Source organism: Pelmatolapia mariae, linkage group LG1, assembly GCF_036321145.2.
Source record: "Pelmatolapia mariae isolate MD_Pm_ZW linkage group LG1, Pm_UMD_F_2, whole genome shotgun sequence".
NCBI classification, from domain to species: domain Eukaryota; kingdom Metazoa; phylum Chordata; class Actinopteri; order Cichliformes; family Cichlidae; genus Pelmatolapia; species Pelmatolapia mariae.
The window spans coordinates 4871781-4896243 of NC_086227.1; the positions used below are offsets into that span (position 1 = coordinate 4871781).

A 24463-nucleotide genomic window follows, 5' to 3' on the forward strand; every position below is an offset into this window, starting at 1 on the left:
TACGATGCCACACAAATTATTTGTGCCACTCCAAATATTTCTGTCCACTATAAAGGAGAACATCACAGCCTGATGCTTGCAGACAGCAGTCACTTCATTGTTCTATCCACAACTCTACACACTAACTACACACTCCAAACACGCTAAACGCCACAAATCTCTCTCTCTCTCTCTCTCTCTCTCTCGCTCTCTCTCCCTCCCTCCCTCCCTCCTAAAACTTCTCCCTCTTCCTAAACAACCAAATGTCATGTTGCCATATCATTTTTTGATTGGTCGACATGGTGCATTTTTCCACCAAAACGAATAAGCAGAGAGTGCTTGTTAGCGCTGTCCTTAGACAGTAAACGTGGTGAAACTATTGAGGAAAAACACGCATATGTATTGTTTATCATGACTCTGGTTTTGCGTGGCCTATCAACACAATTTAAAAACTGGTATATATCAACTTGTTGCTTTGTCATCTTGAAGTGGTCATGTGATTGGCTTACCACGACTACTTTATTCTTCCTCAGTCAAACAGCAGCACTCATGCGATTGTTTTGCCCCCTAGCTCCAGGTGTTGCGCCAAAAAGTGATCGTCTGAAAGTGATTGCCGCCCGCGGGAGCACACGCAGCTGCTTAAAGCTGTAGCGCCCAGATTACTTACGTAGTTGCTACTTCCATGCAACTGATATAAGATGCAGTAAGCTGAAGACAGCTTCAACCGGTAATGACGTTGTAACGATAGAAATAGTAATTAGTTAGATTACTCTTGACTGAAATAAGTAACACCGTTACTTGTAACGCCGTTATTCCCATCGCTGTCAGTTAGTGACATATAATCACATCTAATTTCCACGTCTCGTTTTTTAGGCTGTGGGAGTGTAAGATCTAATGTTTAAATGTGTCCAGTTTAAAGTTTCAGAGCTGTAAAGGGGCAGTTGCCACCTTTAGAAATAAACAGCAGCACTGAGGGCACACTCAATGATAAAACTATAAACTGGAAATAAAATGTTTATTGTGTTCCCTAATTCATCTTGTCCTTTTAACAAGTGTTGCATTTTACTGGTATGTTTTAGCATTCTTTAGAGATTTTGATCACGGTTTGATAACAACTATGTAGTCAGCACTCACAGTGATAATTATCTGTGAAAGAAAAGTCATGTGATCCATGAAACCCCTGTTCGTGTTGCCCTTACACTTGAACACACAGGGAACTCTGGGTTAACTTGGCCAGTTCCTTCATGTGTCTATTTATCCTGATCTCCTATGTTAGCGTAAGTAAATATATAAAGGAAAGATATCCTTTTTTCCTCATTTTTGTTTTAATCTACAGGTACGTCTCCTGTGTGTGGCCACTCAGTATGGTGATCTACAGAGTGTGTGTTACCTCCTCAAAGAGGCTTGCATCCCTGTGCCTCTGGAGCCATCTAACAGCAACCCCGCTGTTTGGGCAGCGCACTATGGCCACACCGACTTGGTCAAGGAGCTACTGGATTCTGTACCCGGTAGGAGTACAGCATACAGTCCAACTTTCATCATATGTGGATATATAGATTCCCTATGTATTATTTTGGTATTAATTATTCGTTATAAAACATTGATTTGTGTTATTACTTTCAGAAATGCTATATCATGTCCGGTGCCGCCACAGCAGGTGTGTTACAGATATGGCCACTTGGTCCTTAACAGGACCATGGCAAGTGCTTGGACAACCTTTCAGATTTACAGATCACAGCAAACAGTACAGTTACAGAGTTATTCCAGACCACGTAAAAACAACTTGTAGGTCAAAATAGCTATACATGTAAAAGAAGCCTAACCCTGCCATAAACCCGGTCCCCCAGCAAATCACAGATCACCATAAGACAATATGGAATATTCACAGAAGGGTTATGGATAGTAACTCAAGATTATCTTCAGCAGATAAATGGACTAATAATAGATTACCTTACGAGTAAAAGAAAAAGGGACTGAACAAAAATATGACAAAATTAAAATGAAATAAAACAGATTAAACTACAGTAGAGTAGCATAGAATGGACTACAATAAAATACATTCACAGAGGTTACTTAGATTTTCCATAGAGTCAGAAATTTTCCCGTTGACCCACGTATGTTTCATCTTTTCCAGCTTGCTGGAATTTTTGACCAATAATTGTGGAGGCATGGACAGAACCAGAACATGTGCATCAATGACCGGGGCTTGTTTGCATCTATCATAGGCAGTATCAATGTCAGGGTACATTTGCTAAGCTTAACTTTTGACCAGTAGGAGTGGTGCAGCACCACCTTACACTGAATCAGTCCATTCCTGAAACTACGAGTGGACCAGGAGGAGTATATCCTCCCAAAAGTCCTGGGTGATTTCCTGACCCATGTCCTGCTCCCAGAGTGACCAAATAGCTGACACTGGGGCACTCCTTAAGCTACATGTTATGGCACGCAGATTTATCAATTATTGTTTGGAGGTGGAAGCAAAAGGGTGTCAATGAGTGGGGTTAAAGTTTGAGAGGGGAAATTGAGGGGGTCATCCCTCAAATAAAGCTACAGACCTATAGGTGTGGGTTTTGGGGATCCCATATTTAGCTATAAATTGTTCAAAGGAACACAAAATGGCCTGAGTATACAGATCATTAAATGATTTTATACCTGAAGCAGACCAGAGAGCAAAGCTTCTATCCCCTACAGACGTTTCCTGAAAATGTTTTGAGGATAAAAATTGGGACACACTGAAATGGGAAGAAAAATGTTGGTAAAACCTTCATCTTAACCAGGCTTATCCGACCAACTATTGACAGGAGCAGCAGGGATTAACCTTTAAAGTTTTCTTGTTTTTTAACAAGGAGTAGGAGACATTATGTTTAAAGAAGTTTTTAAAATTTCCAGTAATCCCCAGATATGTAACTTTATCCAAAACTGCTTTAAATGGGATTGTATGTAATGGGGAGTCGCAAGCTGCAGCATTGATTGGACAAGTTCACTCTTATCAAGATTCAGTTTGTAGCCAGAGATTGAATTGAACAAATTAAGGACAGAGAGGACTTTTGGTGTGGGAAAAAATATTTTTTGTTTATGTCATTTTCTTTTTAATTGTTTCAGTTTATTTGATTAGATTGAAATGGATGAAGGAAGAATTGTTTACTTGAATGAAAACGATCAAAATGTTTTCAGTTCAGTTTAGCTTCATTTATATATACAGTCGCCTCAAGGCGCTTCATATTGTAACCCTGCAGTAATACTGAGAAAATCTGAGCACTACAAAAAGCACTTGGTCACATGCATAAGTAACTATTTAATTCAAGGTTTTTGTGAAGAAAGCGCCATCTTTTAGCGACACTGTGTGTTTGTAGTGGAAAGAAGAGATGCCCCAGGAGAAGGGCGGGGACTGTAAACCTAATAAAGTAACTGGTGAGACCATGGTGGTGTTATTAAGGTTGTCTTGGACAGAAAAGGAAACAGTAGAGCATCTGCATTCGCAATGTGTTTTTATCCGTGTAGCCATGGCACATGATTTAGCAGTACAAACCTATTTAAACTGGGAGCCTGTTTATTATTTTTGATCTCATCAACTTTTCAAAAACAAATAAGTAAAAAATCACTAGCAAACAATCCTGTTCTGACTACTCCGGTCTTTGTAGGTCCATGCCTGAGGAAAGATTTGCTCAACTCGATGCTGGCCACATCTTGCCAGGAGGGTCACCTTGATGTGGTTCGTCTGCTGGTCCAGAGCTATGATGCTGACGCCAAGGACTGTGCAATCCATAGCGATGAATTTGCTGTCATCACTGGCCTGCCACTGTATGCTGCTTCACAAGCAAGTAGGGATATACACACAAAAGAGTTTAGAAAGCAATAGAACAAATCACAAATTCAAAATAGAAAAAAATGTTTTCATCCTGGAAAATGATGATAGTGACAATTTTATTTATATAGCATGTTCCATTTAGGGCTGGGTATTCGATCCACGACTCGATTCGATTTGAATTGGGGAAATTTTGCCTCAGACAGTCAGAAATATTATAATTCTGATCACTTATCAGTACATATCTATATTTTTGTATCTATAAAAAGAAAGCTGACACTTGTGAGACTTTATCAAAGGTGTGAGCATCACAGCAGATTCCTTTGTGTCAAAGTAACTAAGGATAAAACACAGAAAAACATGAAGGCGGTTTTCGTGGTCTGGGTTTTTATAGCAGATGACCTTAAAAATATTCTGCAGTAGATCAAAAACGAAGTGAAGCAGAGCAAAGTTACAGAGGTTTGATTAGAGACACAGCTAAACATTTTGCAATTTTGCATAATTTTAAAAAGTTTAAATTTGTTCAGTATTGAACAGCAGAAATGAGGCTTTCTTGTCGGAAGTAAGTAAAATAAATAAATAAATAAATAAAAAAACAGCGGCCGACACCCATAGACTGGTGGGTTTCGGGCAAAATAAGTTTATATTTAAAAATCGATTCAGGATTTTAATTAATCTATATCACGTTATCCAAGCCAGAATCGATAATCAAAACCCATGTGCACAAACCTTGGGAGTTTGTCTGGAGCGTACAGGTGTGAGTTAACACAATTCCCAGCAAATTCACCTCAGTCTCAGACTGTGCAATTAACTCCCCTGTATACCAAAGTACTTTAGAGTCAAATGTGAAGCCAAGTGTCCAACAGGTGTCCCACACACTAGCAAATCTGCAACAGATCAAGCCTGCAAGCCTTGATGAACTGAAGTAATGCTGTAAAGAAGAGTAGGCTAGACTTCCTCCACAGTGATTTGAGGGTTAGGGTTAAATTAATAATTCAATTTAGAAAGCTGGGTGTGCTTAGTTTTTCTAAGGACTGTATGTGTTTGGACAAGTGTAACAAAATGACAACATATGGACATATAAAGTAAAGACTGTGTTTTGTTTTGTAGATAATGAGGAGATAGCTCTCTTCCTTCTACAAAATGGAGCAGGATTCTCTTCATACACCCTTATGGACCATCCAGCCTTCAGCAAGCGTATTCTCAGACTGAAACTGCAGGAAACATACGAGGCAGAAGGAGACAAGGTCTGTGCTGCTTATCCAGTGAATACATGGCTCTTAAAGGAGATTACTGTTGTTGATCAGATTTATTTTTTATTTTTTCTTATCTCCATGTTTGATCTTCACGCCCTGTCAGATATCTATTCAGGATCTCTGCAGGACTTTGTAATGATTATAGCAAGGAGAGTTTATACAGTACTTATTTAGGACGGTAACTTCATTGTTTTATTGTGTGGGCAAAGTAAATGTTATTAACCTGTTTCCACCAAAACTGCCAACCTTATATGGGTGACCACAATTGTCAAAACATAATTAAAGCCCTAATAAATTATTAACTAAGGGACTAACTATTTTCAGAATATGTGACCATTAAGAGTTGTGAGAGGTAGCTCTGAATGGATCTGTGTTCTTCACAGTCCTCTAGTAAAACCATGCCCTCTGTGTGTCTGCGTGTAGGTTGTCAGTGTGTGTTGGAGTGGTCTTCAGCTGCCTTGGTTGGAGCTGGATTGGTTCATGGATGTCTCTGCGCATATCACCCAGCTGGACCTGTCATCTAACTGCCTGTCTTCTCTGCCCTCTGTGGTGCCCTGGGGTCTCATCAGTCTGAGGACTTTGGATCTTTCTAACAATGAACTTAAGGAGCTTCCTTTAGCAAACAACTCCCAGGAAGTCATCTGCTCCAGGTACATGAGGACGCTGTCATAGAACGCCTCCATTGGGAATTTGTCGATTTACTTAACAAATTACTTAACAAATGTCGATTTAAAAATTAACAAAGGAAAGTCATTCACATGCTAATTATTTTGTGTGTGTTGCCCTTTTCTTGTCTTGGTCTTTGTCTTGGCAATGAACCTTGCCTTGTTCACAATCAGGTAAATTACCTTTCTTCCCAGTGCTTGGTATGATGATGATAATCTATACTTAACTGATTTATAGACAAATGTAATTGTAGGGTTAGGGATAACTCTAACCCCCTAACCCTAACCTCCATTTTTCCTCTGCTTTAGTTTACAACAGGTAAATCTCTCTGAGAACCAGCTGAGCAGTTTGCCACCTGGACTTCTCCATCTCACTCGCATCCAGAAACTCTCTGCTGCCAAGAACCAGCTCACAGTTCTGTTTGACCTCCCTAAAAGTATGTTCCAACTTTTCTTCTATGTATGTACTACTGTGTGCAATTATGGACAGAGATATGCTAACCCTAACCGAATATTTTATTTTTTATTTTTCCTTAAATAGAACAATAGATATAGGTGAGGTGACTGAAACAGTAAACGTATAAGTCACATACTGTATAGACGAGGACGAGGCGAGTAAGATTCTTTGTACTTGAAATAAAACTTGTGTGTAACCACATAAATTTATGGGTATGGAAATTAAAGAAAGAAAGAATATATTAAGAAGTAAATGATAAATGTATTAAATAATAAATATAAAACATTTAAAAAACAAAATAAACTAAATGAGAACAAGTCTTAAACATATTGTTTCTAGAGTCTTTGAGGTGGGGGGTCAATGAAAGTTCAAATGTCTCCCAGCACCGACAGGGAGTGAGGGTAGCATGGATGCACTTGTTGTGTAAACATAATTTATTTCACAATTCATCTTTCAGGCTCATCATGTTTGGTTTTAAGTCTGATTTTATTCCACTGAAACACCCGTGTACCTTGTTGTATTCAGGGAGTAAACCATTACAACCCACTTTCAATAACTACAACCAAAAAGTTTCATTTTTTTGCCCCTTCTCACCTGGGTTAGGGTTAGGGTTGCATGCTTTTTTTTTTTCTTACAGCGCATTGTGTTCTGCCTCCTGATTGGATGTAGACCATCAATCAATCTCGTGCCGTGCCTCCTGTACAGTACAGAATGTGTTCAGCTTGTCAAATTTACATAAATCTTCGATCGCTAGCAGTGTAACTCTGAAGTGCTGCACTGTATGTTTGTAAGTTTTCTCCCCAACAAACAAAACAATGTTGGCGAAACGTTTTTCACCGTCGAAGGCCCCTGTGGGTTCCTTTGGTTTCATTCTATAATACTGGACTTATTTTTCTACGGAGGTTTGAACTTTGAGAGTGTTTAAAGAAGAGAGAAAAGTGTGAAAATGTTTGTGCCTGTCTGAGAAAAGTGTATAAAGTATGTAGTGAGGTGTTTTACAGCCTTAAAACATCTATAGTAATTGTAAAAAATAAAGCTGGCTACTTCGCGGATTTCACCTATCACGGGTTATTTGTGGAACTTAACTCCCACGATAAACAATGGACCACTGTAATTTGTAACAAAGAAATCAAACCATGTCCATAGATTATGTGTAATACTGAGAAATGACACAGGTAAAAAGTATTGAACACATGAAGAAAGGGAGGTGCAAAAAGGCATGGAAAGTCATGACACTAACTAAAAAGATCTATAAGTAATTACAAAACAAATTAATGTCAGCTGGTTTGGTCCCAATTGATGGCCTCTGAAAAGGTGTCACACAAGAAACATGTCATGATGGGTAAAACATCTTTGCAATCTTATTGTTGCAAAACATACTGATGACATTTCTGACAATTTCTAAACTACTGGAGTTTTCAGTCGGCACTGTTGTGGCTATAATCTGGAAGTGGAAAGAACATCATTACATCGTACAACTGGCCACAACCAGCTGCTCCTTGCAAGACTTCAGACAGAGGAGTTAAAGAGCCAAGGACCGCTTGCAGAGAACTACAGAAAGACCTAGAATCAGCACATACAATTGTTTAAAAAACAATTAAATAAAAAAATAAATAATAATGGGCTCACCTGACTGGCCTGTATGCACGCTCACCACGCAAGACTCCATTGCTGAAGAGAATGCTGTTTAACATTTGCTCTACATTTAGACAAGCCTGTGAAATACTTGGAGAATATAGTCTGGTCAGATGAGACCAAAATGAACTCTTAACATAAAGACCATGTTTGGAGGTCAAAAGGCATTGTCTATAGTTGTAGGGAAAAAAGGAACATCGAAACTGAACTTATTTTCTGAGATTTGTTGAAAGACACCTTTAAAACCTTTACAAAGGGACCAGTACAGCACCAACATCTTGCTATTTGTCAATAGCAAGATAATAACCACTCCTGTCCCGATTGTGTGGGTACAATCTTTGTCTATTCAGCTGTAGGGAGCTCAGTTCTCACAGTCATGTAGGCACCAGCCTGATAATGAAGACACAAAGAGTGTGTCATGACCTTGAACACGTTTTACACTTAGTTGTTTTTCAGATCTTCACACTCATTCTTTGTTCAAGAAAATCACAGTGACATATCAACAGTACACAGGGGTTAGATCATTACAAACACAGTTTGTAGAGTTTTCTACATGGATATTAAATGAATGTTGAAATCCCATATTCTTTAAATCACCTGAAGAGTGGAATTATATATTTTAATTATTTAAACTGAAGAATCTCAAGTAAAACCAGAGCATTTGCACATCCATTCTACTTTGCTGTGTGTGTGTGTGTGGGTGTGTGTGTGTGTGTGTGTGATGAATAATGAACTGTCACTTTAAATTACTTCAAATGAGCAGCTAAGAGTTTTATTTAGAAAACCTGTTTCAGTGGCAAGAAAACCTATACAAACTAAAAACAGAGATGAAAATAGGTTTGATTTGCTGAAAGATGGGAGAATCCATTACACACGGGTCAGTGGTTTCAGTTTTAATCACCCAGTCACCAACTGCAAAGATTTGAACCACCTGTCTGCTGAAGACAAATGCAGCAATGAATGCAGCAACCCTGGCTAGAAGGTACTCATTCGCACTAATAAATCCTACGAATGTAGTGTGTGCTGTTGCATAAGCACGCTTATTAAATCTGACAAATATTGTGCTATTGGACACTGAAGAAATTTTGAGCATGCATAAGCTACTTTAAGAGGACAGTAGAATCAATAGGGAGAGTCATCAGAAGCAAAAAACTGAAGAGTTTTATGTTATGAGAAAAAGGCTGACATCAGGAGTAAAGATCAGTTGCTATGGTGATTGGCACCACTGGCAGGAGAGGGAGGCGTGATGAACTCTTGTGTTTCAGGGTGAGGCACAAAAAGAGCCAGGTAGACAGGAATTTGGCTCTGAAACAAATGCTTCCTAAGAGAACATACAAGTGACTGTGAGCGCCATGTCATGTTTTTCTGACAAACAACAACAAGTAATTATTTCTCTAAATGATATGCAAATCAACGTATATATTTTATTGTCTTTTTTTATGCATCATCTTTCCATTGCAATTAAATAACCATAACAATTAGAGACTATTTATTTCTTTATAAGTGGGCAAAAAGAATGTGGGGAAAAAATGAAAATGGATTTTTAGATCACTTTTCACGTACTGTGTTTTTGAGCATCCCACTTTTATTTGTGGTAATTCACACTAGTTTTAATGTTTAGTTTATATGTGTTTAATTCCATTCTAACAGCCACTAACTGGATCGGTCTCCGTAAGCTAGAGGAGCTGGATGTGTCTGATAACTGCCTGACCAGTCTGCCCACAGCTGTCATGCACTGTTTGAAATCCCTGAGGCTCCTCAATGTGAGCAGGAACAAGCTGAGCACCTTCCCTGACCCCTGGGCCTGTCCACTGGTAAAAAGCCATAATTATTCCTTTGTTTTTTCTCTCCTAACACTAATATACTGCAGATGCAGTTAGCCTTGGTTTTTTAATTTTCATTTTATGTACTTTAAAGTTAGGTCATCACTCCCAGAGTGCAGTTACTTATCGGTGTCACCATTTTAAAGTAAGCGAGCTTGATTTTCATCAAGTGAAGGCATTTTTCCACAAAGTATGATCAAATTTGACATGGAAGTATAGTCTTACTGTCAGACACAGACAAAAAAGCTGATTGCAATGTAAACACACCTTGGCTCCATGTTGGATTTCTGATTTATTTATTTTTTTAATGCCAACAAGAAGCTACACCAGCTGGTGGTTTCAAAATGTTATTCCCCTTTGTTTCCCCCCTGCATGAAACCCATTGGTCAATAGGTCATATTGGACAAACAAATAACAAAAATGTTCTGATACCAAAAACCGTGTTCCTTGATACAGATTCTATACATTCACCCACAGAGATCAGCTTTTTAGAAGTTATGCACATAGTGACACTAATATATATATTTCTGTCTTTTCCTATGCAGAAGCAATGCAAAGCTTCTTCCAATTTGATTGAGAATCTTCCAAACACCATCTCCATCTTTTGGAGGAATCATCTGGAAGAAGTAGACTTCTCTGACAACAGTCTGAAGGAACTTCCTTCATATATCTTTGAACTGGAGGTAGGAGCACTGATGTAGATCTTTTATTAAATATATTTATATTCATCAAGATGGAAAAATCTCTTAATTAAAAAACAAGCAAACAAACGGTTGACTACTTAAAGTAGTAGTAGTGATCTGAACAACCTTCAGATGGCACTACTTCTCTGTGTTTGGCTTCATGAATCTTTTAAATTCTACAGTCTAAAACAAATACAGCATAAATATGTTAGATGCAAAAATATCTGGCTCAGCCTGCAGATTTTGATTTGGTGCATGGATTGCTCTTAATATAACAGTAGACATCCAAACTTTAAACTGGTTACGGTCAGTTAATAAACATTATAACATAGTTATATTACTGTATTATACTACTGTGGGTAGACTGATGAGTTACAGGATGGGTAAGATAAAAAATGTTAAAACTTAAGAGGTTCTTTAGATTTATTTATTTTCATTTTATTTATTTGTAGTTATTTGTCTCACAGTTGTCACACCGTTGGTTCGACAAACTGAGGTAGAACCAGCAAATAAGTAGGCAAAAGGGAATAAAATATTAAAACACTTTATCCTAGATGTTCTGATAAGTCCATTCCAAAGTAGTGGCTTAATCATATTATTGTATTTTTCATACATTCGTCTGAAGACTGTTTGGTCACTGCAGTTAGCAAACTTTCCCTATTGCTTATGACCTTATTGACATTGTTAATGATACAGTATACTTGAATCACCAGTGGGTGGCTGTACTACTGATCAGAAGGTTGGTGGCTTGATCCCTGGCTCCCCGAGTCCCTATCCTTGGGCAAGATACTAACCCCAAGTTGCTCTCGGATGCATTCATCTGAGTGTGAATGTGTGTAAATGTTAGCTAGTAAGCACTTAAAGCATAGAAGAAAGTGCTTGTGTGGATGTGGCATGTTGTATTAAGTGTTTTGAGTGCTCTGGGAGAGTAGAAAAGTGCTATATAAGAATCAGTCCGTTTACCAGAGACCACGGTGCTCTTAACACCTTAGCCATAAACAGCCAGCTGTATTTTCCTTGGATTGAAAAAGTGAATGTGTGGTTTGCAGTATCTAATTTGTCTTCTCATTCGTTGTCCTATCAGGCTGTGGTCTCTTTGAGATTGTGTGAGAATTACATTACAACACTCCCAGCCCCCAATAAGTGGAAGTGCTCTAAGCTCAAGACACTTGATCTTTCTCAAAACCATCTGGGCAAGTACGTCCTGTCATCACAAACACACCATCATTATGTACATGTATATTTTGTCTAGTATAGTCAACTGGTCCAGAGGACTCATGCTGAATCTAGCTAAGCTTTCATAACACTTTAGTGAATGAACAGAGTCGACTGAATTATTCATTAATTATTGATTTTGAATACTTTTATGAAATCTTGTTAGGTCAAGCTTTTAACTTCTATGGATAGTTTAAGCTAGTCATGTGTTTAATTGAGCTTAAGCTCAAAATATATAGATTAAATCTGTCAGAAATTCAGAATGATTCAGGTTTACACTAGTTTACAACTAGATTCATGATTTTGGTATAAACTGTAGATATAATATGCAGTGCGGGGGGGGGGGCATGGTGGCTGTCTATACTGATATGGGTAATAACTTAGGAACTAAAGGATGCCCCATCTGTGGGGCGGCTATGACTTAGGAGGTAAAGCATGCCATTAAAGTGAAAAAATAATGTGAAATTTTGCTGAAATTTCACTGAAGCACCTCAAAATGGTACAGAGTCAATTGTATGGTGCCCATGTGCTTGTTTCATGCCTAACAAAAAAAAGCGTGCTCCTGAAAAGATGAATGATAGGTATAGAAATCCTCACATGGAAATTCGACAACCTTTGCATGTAGAACTCAGAAACCTCGCACACAAAGAAGCCATCACGCACGTAAGTGTGTCTGCTTTGCATACACAGCTACTTTTCATGGTCTTGTGGGTGAATACCATGGAGCAGATTTAAAACGTATAATCTACAAAAGCTGGACAGAGCCATAGGAAGTCCTTAATCCTTAGTAGGACTGGTATCTGTTACTGGTATCTGCTCCTTTGTGCAAAGAGGACTAAGATGAGGACTGCCTCAGCCCTACAAAATCACCTCCAACAGGCCAGTATTGTGAATATCTCTGACCAGACAGAAATGACTGGCATTTTCCAATGAATACCAAAATCTGGCGCAGGTATTCGTTGCCACTTGCACAATAAAATTCCTTGCACAGAAATTCATCAACCGTTGCACATAGAATTAAGCAACCACACGCGCAAAGAAGTCATCACACACATAACTGTGTCACGCTCTTGCAAACTGGTTTAAAGAATTTCTTCTTTCAGCCGGTCTAGAGGCCACCCCAAAATAGAGCCTGTTCAGTTTCTTCCTGTGTCCAAAGGAGAAACTGCTGCTCCAACAGACCACACCATAAAGTCATAGAAGGGTTTCAGGAGCTCCCTCTGCACCCCAAAAACCCTGAGGGGTCTGCATAAAGCTAAGCTCTCCAGCAACGAGCTCACCTGGAGCCGAAGATAAGCAAGAGCCAGTCTTTCCAGGGTCTTCATCAAGTGTGATGTCAGAATCACCAACTGTTGAGGTCTGTGGGCTTCTGAAGATAAAACCAGAGCTATTGAAAAAGTTATTCAATTCATTCGCCCACTTTGTTTCGTAACAAAACAGGAATTTAAAACTATTTCAGCTTCGTGGGTTCTGAGGGGATCTCCTCCCAGATCTAGACCAGAAGCTAAAAAAGTTCCTGGACAGTCTGAGGGACAACCTGGTGTCATTGAATGGGCCAAAACACAGACAGAGTTATTCTACTGGATTTGGGGGTCATCCATCAGGAACTGCCTGCAAACTCTTGCCGCATGGAGCCAGGCATCGTCCTACACTAACCCCGGAACCCAGGACCCACTGCACCAGCTTAGGCTCTTACAATAGGTCGAGGGATTATATCTTTATTCTTAATGGCAGTCATTGTGCTATTGCCTACTCCATAGAGGTCTGTGCTTCCATTCATGGATACGTATCCCCAAACCATCACTGACCCACCACCAAAACTGATCATGCTGACAGGCAGCATAACATTCTCCACAGCTTCTTCTGACCCTTTCACCTCTGTCACATGTGCTCAGGATAAACCTGGTCTCATTTGGGAAAAGCACAGGATGGACCCAACGATTCTGGTATTCAATGAAAAATGCCAGCCATTTCTGATTGTTTGGTCAGAGACATTCACAACAGTGGCCTACTGGAGGTCATTTTGTAGGGCTGAGGCAGTCCTAATCCTGGTCCTCCTGGCACAAAGGAGCAGATGCCAGTTATAGATAAGGATGCAAAGGGTTAAAGACCTTCTATGGCCCTGTCCAGCTCTCCTAGACTAAATGCCTGTCTCCATAAATTGCCCTCGCCGGCCACTTTGTTACGTATACTTTGCTGCTTCCAGGTTGGAATCATTTTGCCTTCAGAGCTGCCTTTATTCTTTGTAGAATAGATCAGTGTTAATTTCATTGACCAATAATTTTTGTCATAGTCTTTGTCAATGACCTTTCTTTTCCTGACGAAAACAAGACGGTAATTAAAGAAAGAAATATACAAGGAGAAGAACTGTGATGCAATGACACCTTTGTCAACAAATAAATATGAAAGTGTGAAAGCCCTCAACAAACAGGGTTTAAGAGGGGGTTTAGCTAACTCAAATGCTCTGTTTTACATGAAAACACAACAATAAAGCACAGCCCATTTGCCCCAAGGCTTGACATGATGTGTATTCTTTTCTGCATATCTTGGTTGTAATAAGTGGTTATTTGGGAGAGCCAGAGATTATTATTAACTCATAATTAAATGCAGAGAGGTGTTTTAGTACATAATGAGTAAAAAGGGGTGAGAGAAGGAAAAACGATGAGTACAGCATGGGAAGCCCCCAGCAGCATTAGGCTATTGCAGCACAACTAAGGGTCCATTTGGGGTCTGAAAGCTGAAGGGTCTGCCTCCCATAATACTTTTAAATATCCTAGGAACCACAAGTAAAGGAGCTGAGAGCAAACTGCTCTTTTGAGGTGTTATGGTACTATGAGCTCTTAAAGATAATGCCATCCATGTAAACATCTGGTTAGATACCATATTTCTAAGATTTCTAGGGCCAAGTAAAATAATCTCAGATTTATCTGAATATAGAAGCAGCACATTGAACGTTATGCAGGTCTTTATGTCTTTTAAGATATTCCTGTAGTTTAACTAAATGGTGTGTGTTATACTGGTCCTAGCGCAAGAACAATTAATCAGAGAGAAAGAGTCTAAAAAATTATCAATATTATTGAAAGTAGTTGTACGTAATGATATGTTTCTGAGATGGTTATACTGATATATATATATAATAATAATTACATAATTATAAAAACCTAAAAACTGACACTGGTGTATAATCTGTGTTTCATTTTGTCTATAATCTCTGTAGAGATTTATGAACATATAAATTTATCTTCCATTCTCAGTGATTGAGAAGACAAGAAAAGGAATAGCTGCATACAATTTACTACTTTAACTCTGGTGAATCATCAGGGCTGTTGATTTTTAAAGTCACTGTTTTTCACATGAGTGGTCTGCTAATTGTATTTTAAAATGTGTCTATTAGAACAGAGGATAGTCCCAAATCCAGGAGACTGGCCTTCCTGACGACGTGGAACAGGAGGGACCCAGACCCAGGTAGAGGTCATTTCCCAGCTGTTCTGTAAAAGCTGTTCTCTCTCTCTCTGTGTGTGTGTGTGTGTGGGTGCGTGTGTGTGTGTGTGTGTGTGTGTGTACTAGTGCTGTCAGCATTAATCTCATTGAAATGACGTAAACGCCATAACCGCATTAATGCAGCAAATCTCCTTTAGTGAGTGAGGGGCTAATTGCTAACTGCAACAACAATACATCGTTCAAGTGGAACAGCGAAGCGCAAGTACGAAAGCCAAGGGGGTTGTCACATGATTCGGAAGGCATTCTGGGCATTGTAGGCATTCTGGGCTAAGCCAATCAGAGCCAGCGGATTTCATTACGTGGGCATTTGCCGTAACACGGGCAGAAATATTGCCGTTAAGTCCCTCGTAACTTGAATTTTTCGTTAAATGGGGTATTCGTAAGTCGGGGTTCCACTGTATATGTATATGTAATTATGTAGCAACGAACTGAAAAAATCTGAATTGAATTCAAAAGTTATAGGTAACTGAGTTGATCATACAGACAATCGGTCTTAAAGGTGCACCCTGTTTACGTATATTCTGTAAATCATACATATTTGGTGTAGCTTCCCCTGGGTTTAGCCTGTGGTATGAGGTCCGGTCAACAGCATTGTCTTGTTCTAACTGCTTCAGACAATCTCTTACCCTCTTCCTGTAACCACTACCTGGGTCTCTTTTTTAGGGGCTCATAAGTATTTTTGTCACTTAGCAGTGACAAAGTTTTCTTATCATAGTCCTTCTGGTTTAGCAAAGCCATGCACCAACTTTTGTCTGCCAGAAGAATGAGAATGTTGTTGTCATTACTAAGTGATGTGACTGCCTTCCTCTCCTTCATACTCATGTTGGATGCTCAGGGCTTTTCGTTGCTGAGACAGGCCGACATCCTCGGGGTGGCATCCTTGTCTCTTCTGGCCGCTGATGACACTCTCTGTATTTTGCTGGTGTTTCTGTCACACAACAAGTAGGCCAAACTTCTGTTGACAAGTGTTTTCAGGTGTTTTAAGTACAAGTACCTAGCCATGCACTTTACCTTTACAAACATTTGTGAAAGAAATGGTTCTTCTATAGAGCTGTCATCGCATACCACCACTGCAACAAGTCAGTTCCTGGAATTTCTTCCCTCTTAGATATTCCAGGATTAACTGTAAGTTGTATAATTGCAGAGTGGAAGCATTTAGCAACCACAGCAACTCAGCAATAAAGTGGCAGACGACATATAGTTGCCGAGCAGGGTTGCTTATTGCTGAGGCACATGATACTTAATAGCCTCCAGTTACTCGATTGACTGCAGAGTTCAAATTCTCCTCTGGTGTTAATATCAGCGCAAACTTGTACACCTGGAGCATCATTGCCAAGACATTCCTGTAGGTGGGCCATTAGTTACCCAGTGCTTTTGTGTATGTGGTATAGTATGTGGTTAAACTGTTTGACTTCCTGTGTGTGTTTGAGCAAATTTGCTATCTGTGGCTCTGTTCTTTTAGTGTGTGCAATAGAGTTCCCTGATGTTCTGCGTGATTCACTGGAAGTGCTCTACTTGAATGACAACCAGCTGGAATGTGTTCCCCAATCAGTCTGTGGTCTGCACAACCTCACTGAACTCTACCTCTCAAAGTAAGTTCCCTTGTCTGTCTGCCAACCCCCACCTGTCCTTCCTCATATTTCACACTGTTGTTATTGATTCAAATTTTAAAAAGTTACAAACCTCAAAATTGTTTTTTTTGTTAACAATATATGGGGTGTGCAGGCCAGACACTGCAGTTACAGACCAATTTTTGTAGGGGAAAAATCATATGTATATTTTCCTGAGATACAAAGTCAAAACAGTACCCAGCAGTGTAGTGTACAGTGCTGCATCGAAGCATGAAAGTCGACTGGAAGGGAAAAGTGTGGTAGGAACAGATGCCCAAGAAGCAGGGATGATCACAGCCTTGAGATGATTTTTAGAACTAGGAAATGCTTAAAAATGAGTAGACTGAGGCTGGTGTCAGTGTGCAACGAACCACTCCACACAGATGTCATCAGGAAAGGTGATATAGCTGTTGGTCACATGACCAATAACATCTAATCCAATCAATCTTATATTGCACAAACAAAAGAAATTAAAAATCTGTCAGTGGTGCATATTGCTTGCAAGCCATAAAAAAAAGAATAAAAATGTAGACAAGCCACAAAAACAACATAAAAAACCCATAATATCCCAAATAATGTCTGAGAATGGAAAGAGATGCAGATAGACAATCCAACAACCTACTCTCCCACTCAAGCTAACCACAATGTGTGTCCTATATATTGTCTGTAGTGTGAAAAACAAGAATATGAATTCACACACATATATCTATATCTATCTATCTATCGACCTACCTATCTATCGATAGATAGATAGATAGATAGATAGATAGATAGATAGATAGATAGAGATATATAGATCTATCTATCTATAGATATATCTATAGATATGTATGTATGTGTGTGTGTGTGTGTGTGTGTGTATGTATGTATATATATATTAGGGTGCAACGATACACAAAATTCACGGTTTGGTTCGGTTCGATACTTTCGTGTCACGGTTCGATATTTTTTCGATACAAAAAAAATGTTCATGCCTTTTTAATTTGTCATTTATTAAAATTATAAATTTATCCCTCATCTTTGGAAAAGAGAGTTTATTACAGAGAAATGGCTCTTTCCAAAATAAAAGCTATACTATACGCTTCTTCTGGGCTATATTCTCAGCAGCATATTAAACATATCAGGTCCCCATAAGGAGAATCATGTGCTAACGGCTGTCTAAATGGCTCGGGTAAAGTTTGTAGCATGCGTGCTTGTTGTTTTTGTCTGCTTCCACTTGTCTTTGCACTAGGATGATGTCAGAGTAAATGTGCAGTCATATTCGTTGTGTTCCCACTAGTGCTGTCAGCGTTAATCTCGTTGAAATATGTGTGTGTATATATATATATATATATACACACACATATATACATATATATACATATGTGTGTATGTATATGTGTATATATATATGTATATGTGTGTATATATATATATATATATATATATATATATATATATATATATATATATATATATATATATATATATATATATATATATATATATATATATATATATATATATATATATATATGTATATATATATATATGTATATATATATATGTATGTGTGTATATATGTGTATACGTATATATGTGTGTCAATAGTTGGATCTGCCCTCTAATTGCTCCACACATTTCTCAAATACTCTTCATTCTCCTCATTCCCCTCTCCTCTTCATTCAGATGAAGACTCTGAGGAAAGCATGGCAGCTCATCTTTTCTTAGATGGCTCATATGTTGCTGGTTGTTCAGGCTGTACAACACCACTGAGCAGGAAACAAACTTCTCCCTTCCCAAAAGTTCAGCTATATACCTGCAGTAATAGAGAAACACACCTTATTAAGAACTTGTTACATTCAGTCACATAAGTTTGGTAAGAGTAAGTATTAATAAATTACCTGCAGTGTTCCAGAACCTTCTCCAGCTTCTTCAGTTAGGGGGAGGAGGCCTCTCTGTGTCAGCTGTGTGCTTGGCTAGCAAGTAGCATTTGAGACTGGACGTACTACGGTGATAACTCAGTTCGTATCGACAGTAAATACAAATTACTTTGGTCTTGTCAAGAGAACCATCTGGCATTGCTTTAAAACTGAACTTGCTTTTGTAATACCTACTCTGAGCTTTCCTTGGCTAATGCTTATTCATGTTCAAGTTTTAAAAACATTAAAACTAACACTGAAATTAAATTTTAAACTAAAGTGACATTAGCAAAACCACTTAGGAAACTAATTTGAAACAAAATACACATAAAAACTAATGAAATAACTCGCATAACTCTGTCGTGAAGCTCATTAAAAAATCACATTGAAGTTTCCTTTTTCCCCTTTATGCTCTTCTAAAATTAAAAAGACAGTCTATGTAACTTTTCAGAATACCAGATAATGAAGAAGCAAATGTGGTTCTCTGTGCAGTTCCTTGGAACTGTTGCGTAGCATGAATCCAGTTCTCCTCCTACAGCTGTTTCCAGTTGTTTCATCCAAACAGCAAACTTTTCAATGTCATTTATTCTGAAGAATGATGAAATTGTGCAGAAGTTATGTTTTTTTCTATATATTTGGACTTTCACAGGGGGATTCAGTGGCCCATTAGGTTCTATCAGTGATGTTTCATGCAGGATGAATAAATGTATTTTATAAAAAAGAAAAAAAACCCAATGATGTTTAAAACTGACATTTAGATGTAGTAGTACTGAATGTCCTGCCTTTGATGTGAATCTGACTAATGTAGTTTCTCTGGAATCAGTAATCCTGGAATCCGGGAGCTTCCAACAGAGCTCGGTCAGCTCTCCAGTCTGTGGCAGCTGGACATTGAGGACCTCAACATTACTAATGTTCCCCACGAAATAAGAAAAGAAGGTATTTCCACCTGCATTTTCTATTCAAAATGACTGTGTCTAATCGAGGGGTTTGTGTGTGCCTGCTTCTTTTTTTGGTTCTTTGTTTATAGTCTGTTGTTGAGTTCATAACATTTATATTGGTTCTTACCTCATCATATATTGCCTTACAAACACATGCAAGGAGTGAAAATTCAAAATGACTTTTTAAAAAATGTACATGAACAATTAAAAAAGTTAGCATAAGTTCTAAGCATTGCATTTAAAAGTAAATTGAAGTGTGCTGGGTTTGTTGCCATCTGTTATTTCCTGTTATTGTAAGATGCGATCATATTCTCTAACACTGGCTTCGCAGGTCCTGCATCTGTCCTGGCTTTCCTCCGGGCACAGCTTCGAAAAGCAGAGCGTTGTAAACTGTTAAAGATGCTGGTGATTGGTCCACCACGGCAGGGCAAGTCAGCCCTCCTTGAGGTTCTGCAGACTGGCAAAGCCTCCCCCTTCACCCCAGCAGAATGCAGCATCTCCACCTCCATCTGGGAGCTGGATAAACCTAGTGGAGGCAAGAACAAAGTGAGGGAAACAGACATTTTGTAGCATTTATACACGCACACACAGATATTTCTATTAATCGTTTTATGACCATAATATGGTCTAAATTTTAGAGATAAAAAAATCTACACAGTATACTGTGGTCAGGGACCCCTGCAACTACTCGATTACACTCTTAAACAAGGACAAACATCTCTCCACTCAAAGTTAGTTTGCAGCTTTGTGGAGAAGGATTCATACTGTGCTATGATTAGCTTAAACACTACCATGAAAGAAAATAATTTCTGACATGACAAGAAATTCTTTGGAATGTTAAACCAAAGGGGTTGGGGTGGGTACAAAAATACAAAGAGATCCATTTTTATTTTCAATTTTAGTGAAAATAATAAACTTATTCACAGTATGGTTTTTTTGTACTGGTTAGTTGTATTCCGAGATCATCATCACCTATTCTCAAATTCACTTCATGCTTTAAAGTTGACCTAGCTCTCATTTTGTTGTCCACAGAAAGACTCTGTGATTTTCAGTGTGTGGGACATTGGTGGTCAGGCCAGCATGTCCACAGTGAACCAGTGTTTCTTTACTGATAAGGCTTTGTATGTGGTCATCTGGAACCTTGCAATGGGAGAGGAAGCTGTGGCCAACCTGCAGACATGGCTGCTCAACATAGAGGTAATTTTTTTCTTTATTGCAATAGTGAGAGATTTGTGTAAAAGTGTGGATGTCATAGAGCAGTAATATGTAGGAACATGTGTAATCTCTGCTGAGTATGACGTGGAAGTCCAGAGGTCGAAATTAGATACTCCTCCAAGGGTAGCTGAGAATAACCAAGCTAAGATTCTGTGGGACTTGCAGATCCAGATGGGCAAACTGGTGATGGCTAACCAACCGGACATAGTAGTAGTGGAGGACAAGCAGAGGAAGAAGGGTATAGTAATACATATAATAGCTATACCATGTGATAGCAACAGCAGGAAGAAGGAACATAAGAAGCTGTAGAAATACCAAGGGCTGAGAGAGGAGCTCGAGAAGATGTAGAGGTGAAGGCAACCGTGGTAGTCGGCACACTCAGGGCCGTGACCTCGTAACTGGGCAAGTTGATCCCCTGGTGAGATCCTTCCCATTTTTATTTTCTCAAGTCGTTGGGTATAAGAACCAGATGAGCTTTCTGTAATAAAAAAATATGTTTGTGGTAAGAGTGAGTGGAAGGTGTTCTGGTTTAAAGAAAAAGAATTTTGTTCTTTGACTAAATAAACTAACCACATGCCAGTCATGTTAATGGAAGTATGATAATGGAAAGAATGTTGCTTCCATCACTTCACTGAAATTTTCTTTTGAAGGTAAGTCTCTAATTAGGCTTCCTGGATTTTTTCTGTTTGTTTTTTTGACCACAGTGAAATGTTTTCCAAGTGTCTTTGTCTTTTGAGTTTTAGCTATAAAAAAGAAGAAAAGAAATTTTACTCCAGACAGAAGTGTCAGTCAGCGTAAGTCTATGTCAGACTAGTGACCTCAGCAACAGCAGAGCTGAGTGTGGTGTGTTGATTCCAGATTTAGTTAGTGCCCAAGATTTTTAACAAATGTATGCGGCGTGGTGCATGAATTGATCTTATATAATAAACTGACATCTACCATGAAAAAAATTCCGTAGTAGTGATTATTGATATTAAACAGTAATAGAATAGATACATCTGTGAGACATCTGTATTCATTCTGTTTTACAAATCAAATCTGCAGGTTATTTTGTCATTTTTATGCTTCTTTCTTTAACATGCTGTCAGTTATTATGTTATTGCTTGTGTGCTATATGCTACAGGCACGAGCCCCTAACTCTGCAGTGATTGTAGTGGGAACACATCTGGATCTTATTGATACCAAGTTTCGTACGGAGAGACTGGCGACACTGAGGGCTTACGTTTTGGCTCTGTGTCGATCCCCATCAGGGACTCGAGCTGCAGGTTACCCTGATATCACCTGCAAACACTTGCAGTAAGTACACATTTAACACATTCTATTGCTTATTAACATTAGACTTCCATGCCAATATTGTTTTTGCTCTGTTTACTTCATGCAAATTACAGACCATCTTACAGATCATCTCTTTTCGGAGTATTTATTCTTGTGTGTGTGTGTATATGCGTGCGTGCTTTTCTTGGTTTTCAGTGAAGTGTCCTGTAAAACTCTGGAGGGATTTGATGGTCTAAAGATGCTGATCTACCAAGTGGTTCTCTCCATGAAAGATAACAGCAGCTTAGCCTGTGGTGGCAAACTGCTAGGCAGACTGGTAAGCGAGCTAATCATATAATCATGTACATGCAGAGACAGTGTTGCACTTTGACCCTTCAGAAAAGAGTGTTTGCTTTCTGTATAAATGTATACAGTGTTTTTAAGAGTGATTTTAAATGACCTAGCAGTGGGAAAAGAGTTGTGAAAACTGATATAGTAATCTTTATAACCATGTGTTTTGTCAGCAAACTCTATGCAGAAGTTTTAATTATTTATTCATTTATAATAAAATTATTATCCCTCAACCTTAAGCTCAAGTTCTTGTGAGTGCGATAACCGGTGAAGGAAGTCACCTAGAATTTTCAAATTGATACCATAGGTGTGTCTACTAGGAGACTGAGGGGGTAGCACAGGTGGTTGCCAGTATTTTATAAATACAGGACACTGTATAAACTTTTTATGACAATTTTTAAAGTGATAGCATAGGGTTCTTATTTTACTTGAAAGCAAAGTAAATTTGTACCACTGTTGTCTCCTCCAGATTCCCAGAAGCTACCTGGCACTCCAGGAAATAGTCATAGCCGAGAAGGAGAGGCGACATTCCGAAGGAGAGGTCCAGTACCTAACTGATGCACAGCTAAATGGCATCATTGAACAAAACCCAGGAAGTGACATCAGAGATTACGAAGACCTGCAGACTGGTATTATGACAGCAAGCATTTGAAATGTGGAAATCATTTATGAAAATTCATACATTTACATTCTTTATTTGGGACATTTTTCCATGGAATTTGATGAGCTAATACAGAGTCACCAGTCAATGAGTGGGTGGAAGGTGTCTCCTTCATAGTCATTGAATAAAGTCAGCCAACAACAGTGAACATAACAGCTGTGTACATTACCATGTTTTTGGTAACATTTTCTCTCCTAACATTAAGTTGCCACTTAAAGAGATTCCAAAGAAGTACTCCGTTTTAATGTACAAAACAAACCCCTCATATATTTTTCTGTGTGCATAAAACTTGAGATAATCCAGTTTATTTACATGGACACATTGCTGCCACAACATTGGAAACAACTTTATTTATTTGTTATTGAACCTTTTGACAAATGTAAAAAATAGATTAAATATTTTTGCGCATATGAGTTTAAATTTGTATCATATTTGTTACCGCCAGCATTTTTTACAATTTATTTCTTGTTTTAGGGGGAAGAAAAATGACAGTGATCATGTAGAGGTCTCAAAAACTTGTATCAAATATGATATTTAAACAAGAGTGTCTATGAGGATGCATTTGCTTTTAGAGCAAACCTCAAGAATCAATTAGCTTCTCAGTCCTTGAGTTCATTTTCACTGCTTTGTTGGTTTAAGAAAAATATTATTGTTTGGAACTTGTAACTTAGAAACTATGCTCCTTAAGTGTGGGGTATATTGTCAACATATAGGAGTACTGTATAAAGCTTTGAAATGTCACATTTGACCTCTTCAAGGACTATACATTGTTCAGAAAGTCAAAGTGAGAATAATGCTATGCATAGATGCACAGAAACAGTTTCTTACTGCCATTGTTTGTACATATTGTACATATTTGAACATATTGGGATGTAGGGAAGACTAAATGGAGATTCTTATTATACGTAGATTTTATTTGATATTTTTTTACCTTGGTCAAACTTTTATTAATTCTACTGCCTTTGCTTTCATTGGCAACATTTAGGAAATTCAGTTCTATTTGGTTTTATTTATATAGTGCCAAATCACAGCTTCAGTTGTCTCAATGTGCTTTATGTTAAATAAAGACCCTACAATAATGCAGAGAAAATCCCCAACAGTTGAGGACAAAGACCCAGACAGAGTTTTAATTTATTTTAAAGCCTGGTGCTCAAAAACCTGTTTTATTTGTTGTTATCAATTGTCCGCTTGGGCCTTACTCAGAATTTCTCAGACTTTTTATCTGATTTAGTGCTCAGCTAAGATAGGAAAAAAAATATTGTGGGTGATTTTAACATCCATGAACATACTAAAAATGTTCACTTTCTATCTCAATGTCAGAACAAGATCTAGAATGTGATTAAAGTGGGAAAGCATGGCAGCTCATCTTTTCTTAGATTACCTGCAGTAATAGAGAAACACACCTTATTAAGAACTTGTTACATTCAGTCACATAAGTTTGGTAAGAGTAAGTATTAATAAATTACCTGCAGTGTTCCAGAACCTTCTCCAGCTTCTTCAGTTAGGGGGAGGAG

General features: G+C 38.4%; 1 protein-coding gene across 1 annotated transcript in view; it reads left to right on the forward strand.

The window, feature by feature from the left end:
* lrrk1 (leucine-rich repeat kinase 1) overlaps positions 1-24463 on the forward strand; it is a 78018-nt gene that overhangs the window by 14791 nt on the left and 38764 nt on the right. The window contains exons 4-19 of the mRNA XM_063470517.1: positions 1316-1487; positions 3621-3800; positions 4895-5031; positions 5464-5690; positions 6015-6142; positions 9448-9611; positions 10166-10303; positions 11388-11500; positions 14913-14983; positions 16482-16611; positions 19354-19466; positions 19800-20014; positions 20501-20665; positions 21807-21979; positions 22154-22274; positions 22758-22917. Coding sequence (XP_063326587.1) covers positions 1316-1487; positions 3621-3800; positions 4895-5031; positions 5464-5690; positions 6015-6142; positions 9448-9611; positions 10166-10303; positions 11388-11500; positions 14913-14983; positions 16482-16611; positions 19354-19466; positions 19800-20014; positions 20501-20665; positions 21807-21979; positions 22154-22274; positions 22758-22917 — 2407 coding nt within the window. The remainder of the gene's footprint in view (positions 1-1315; positions 1488-3620; positions 3801-4894; positions 5032-5463; positions 5691-6014; positions 6143-9447; positions 9612-10165; positions 10304-11387; positions 11501-14912; positions 14984-16481; positions 16612-19353; positions 19467-19799; positions 20015-20500; positions 20666-21806; positions 21980-22153; positions 22275-22757; positions 22918-24463) is intronic.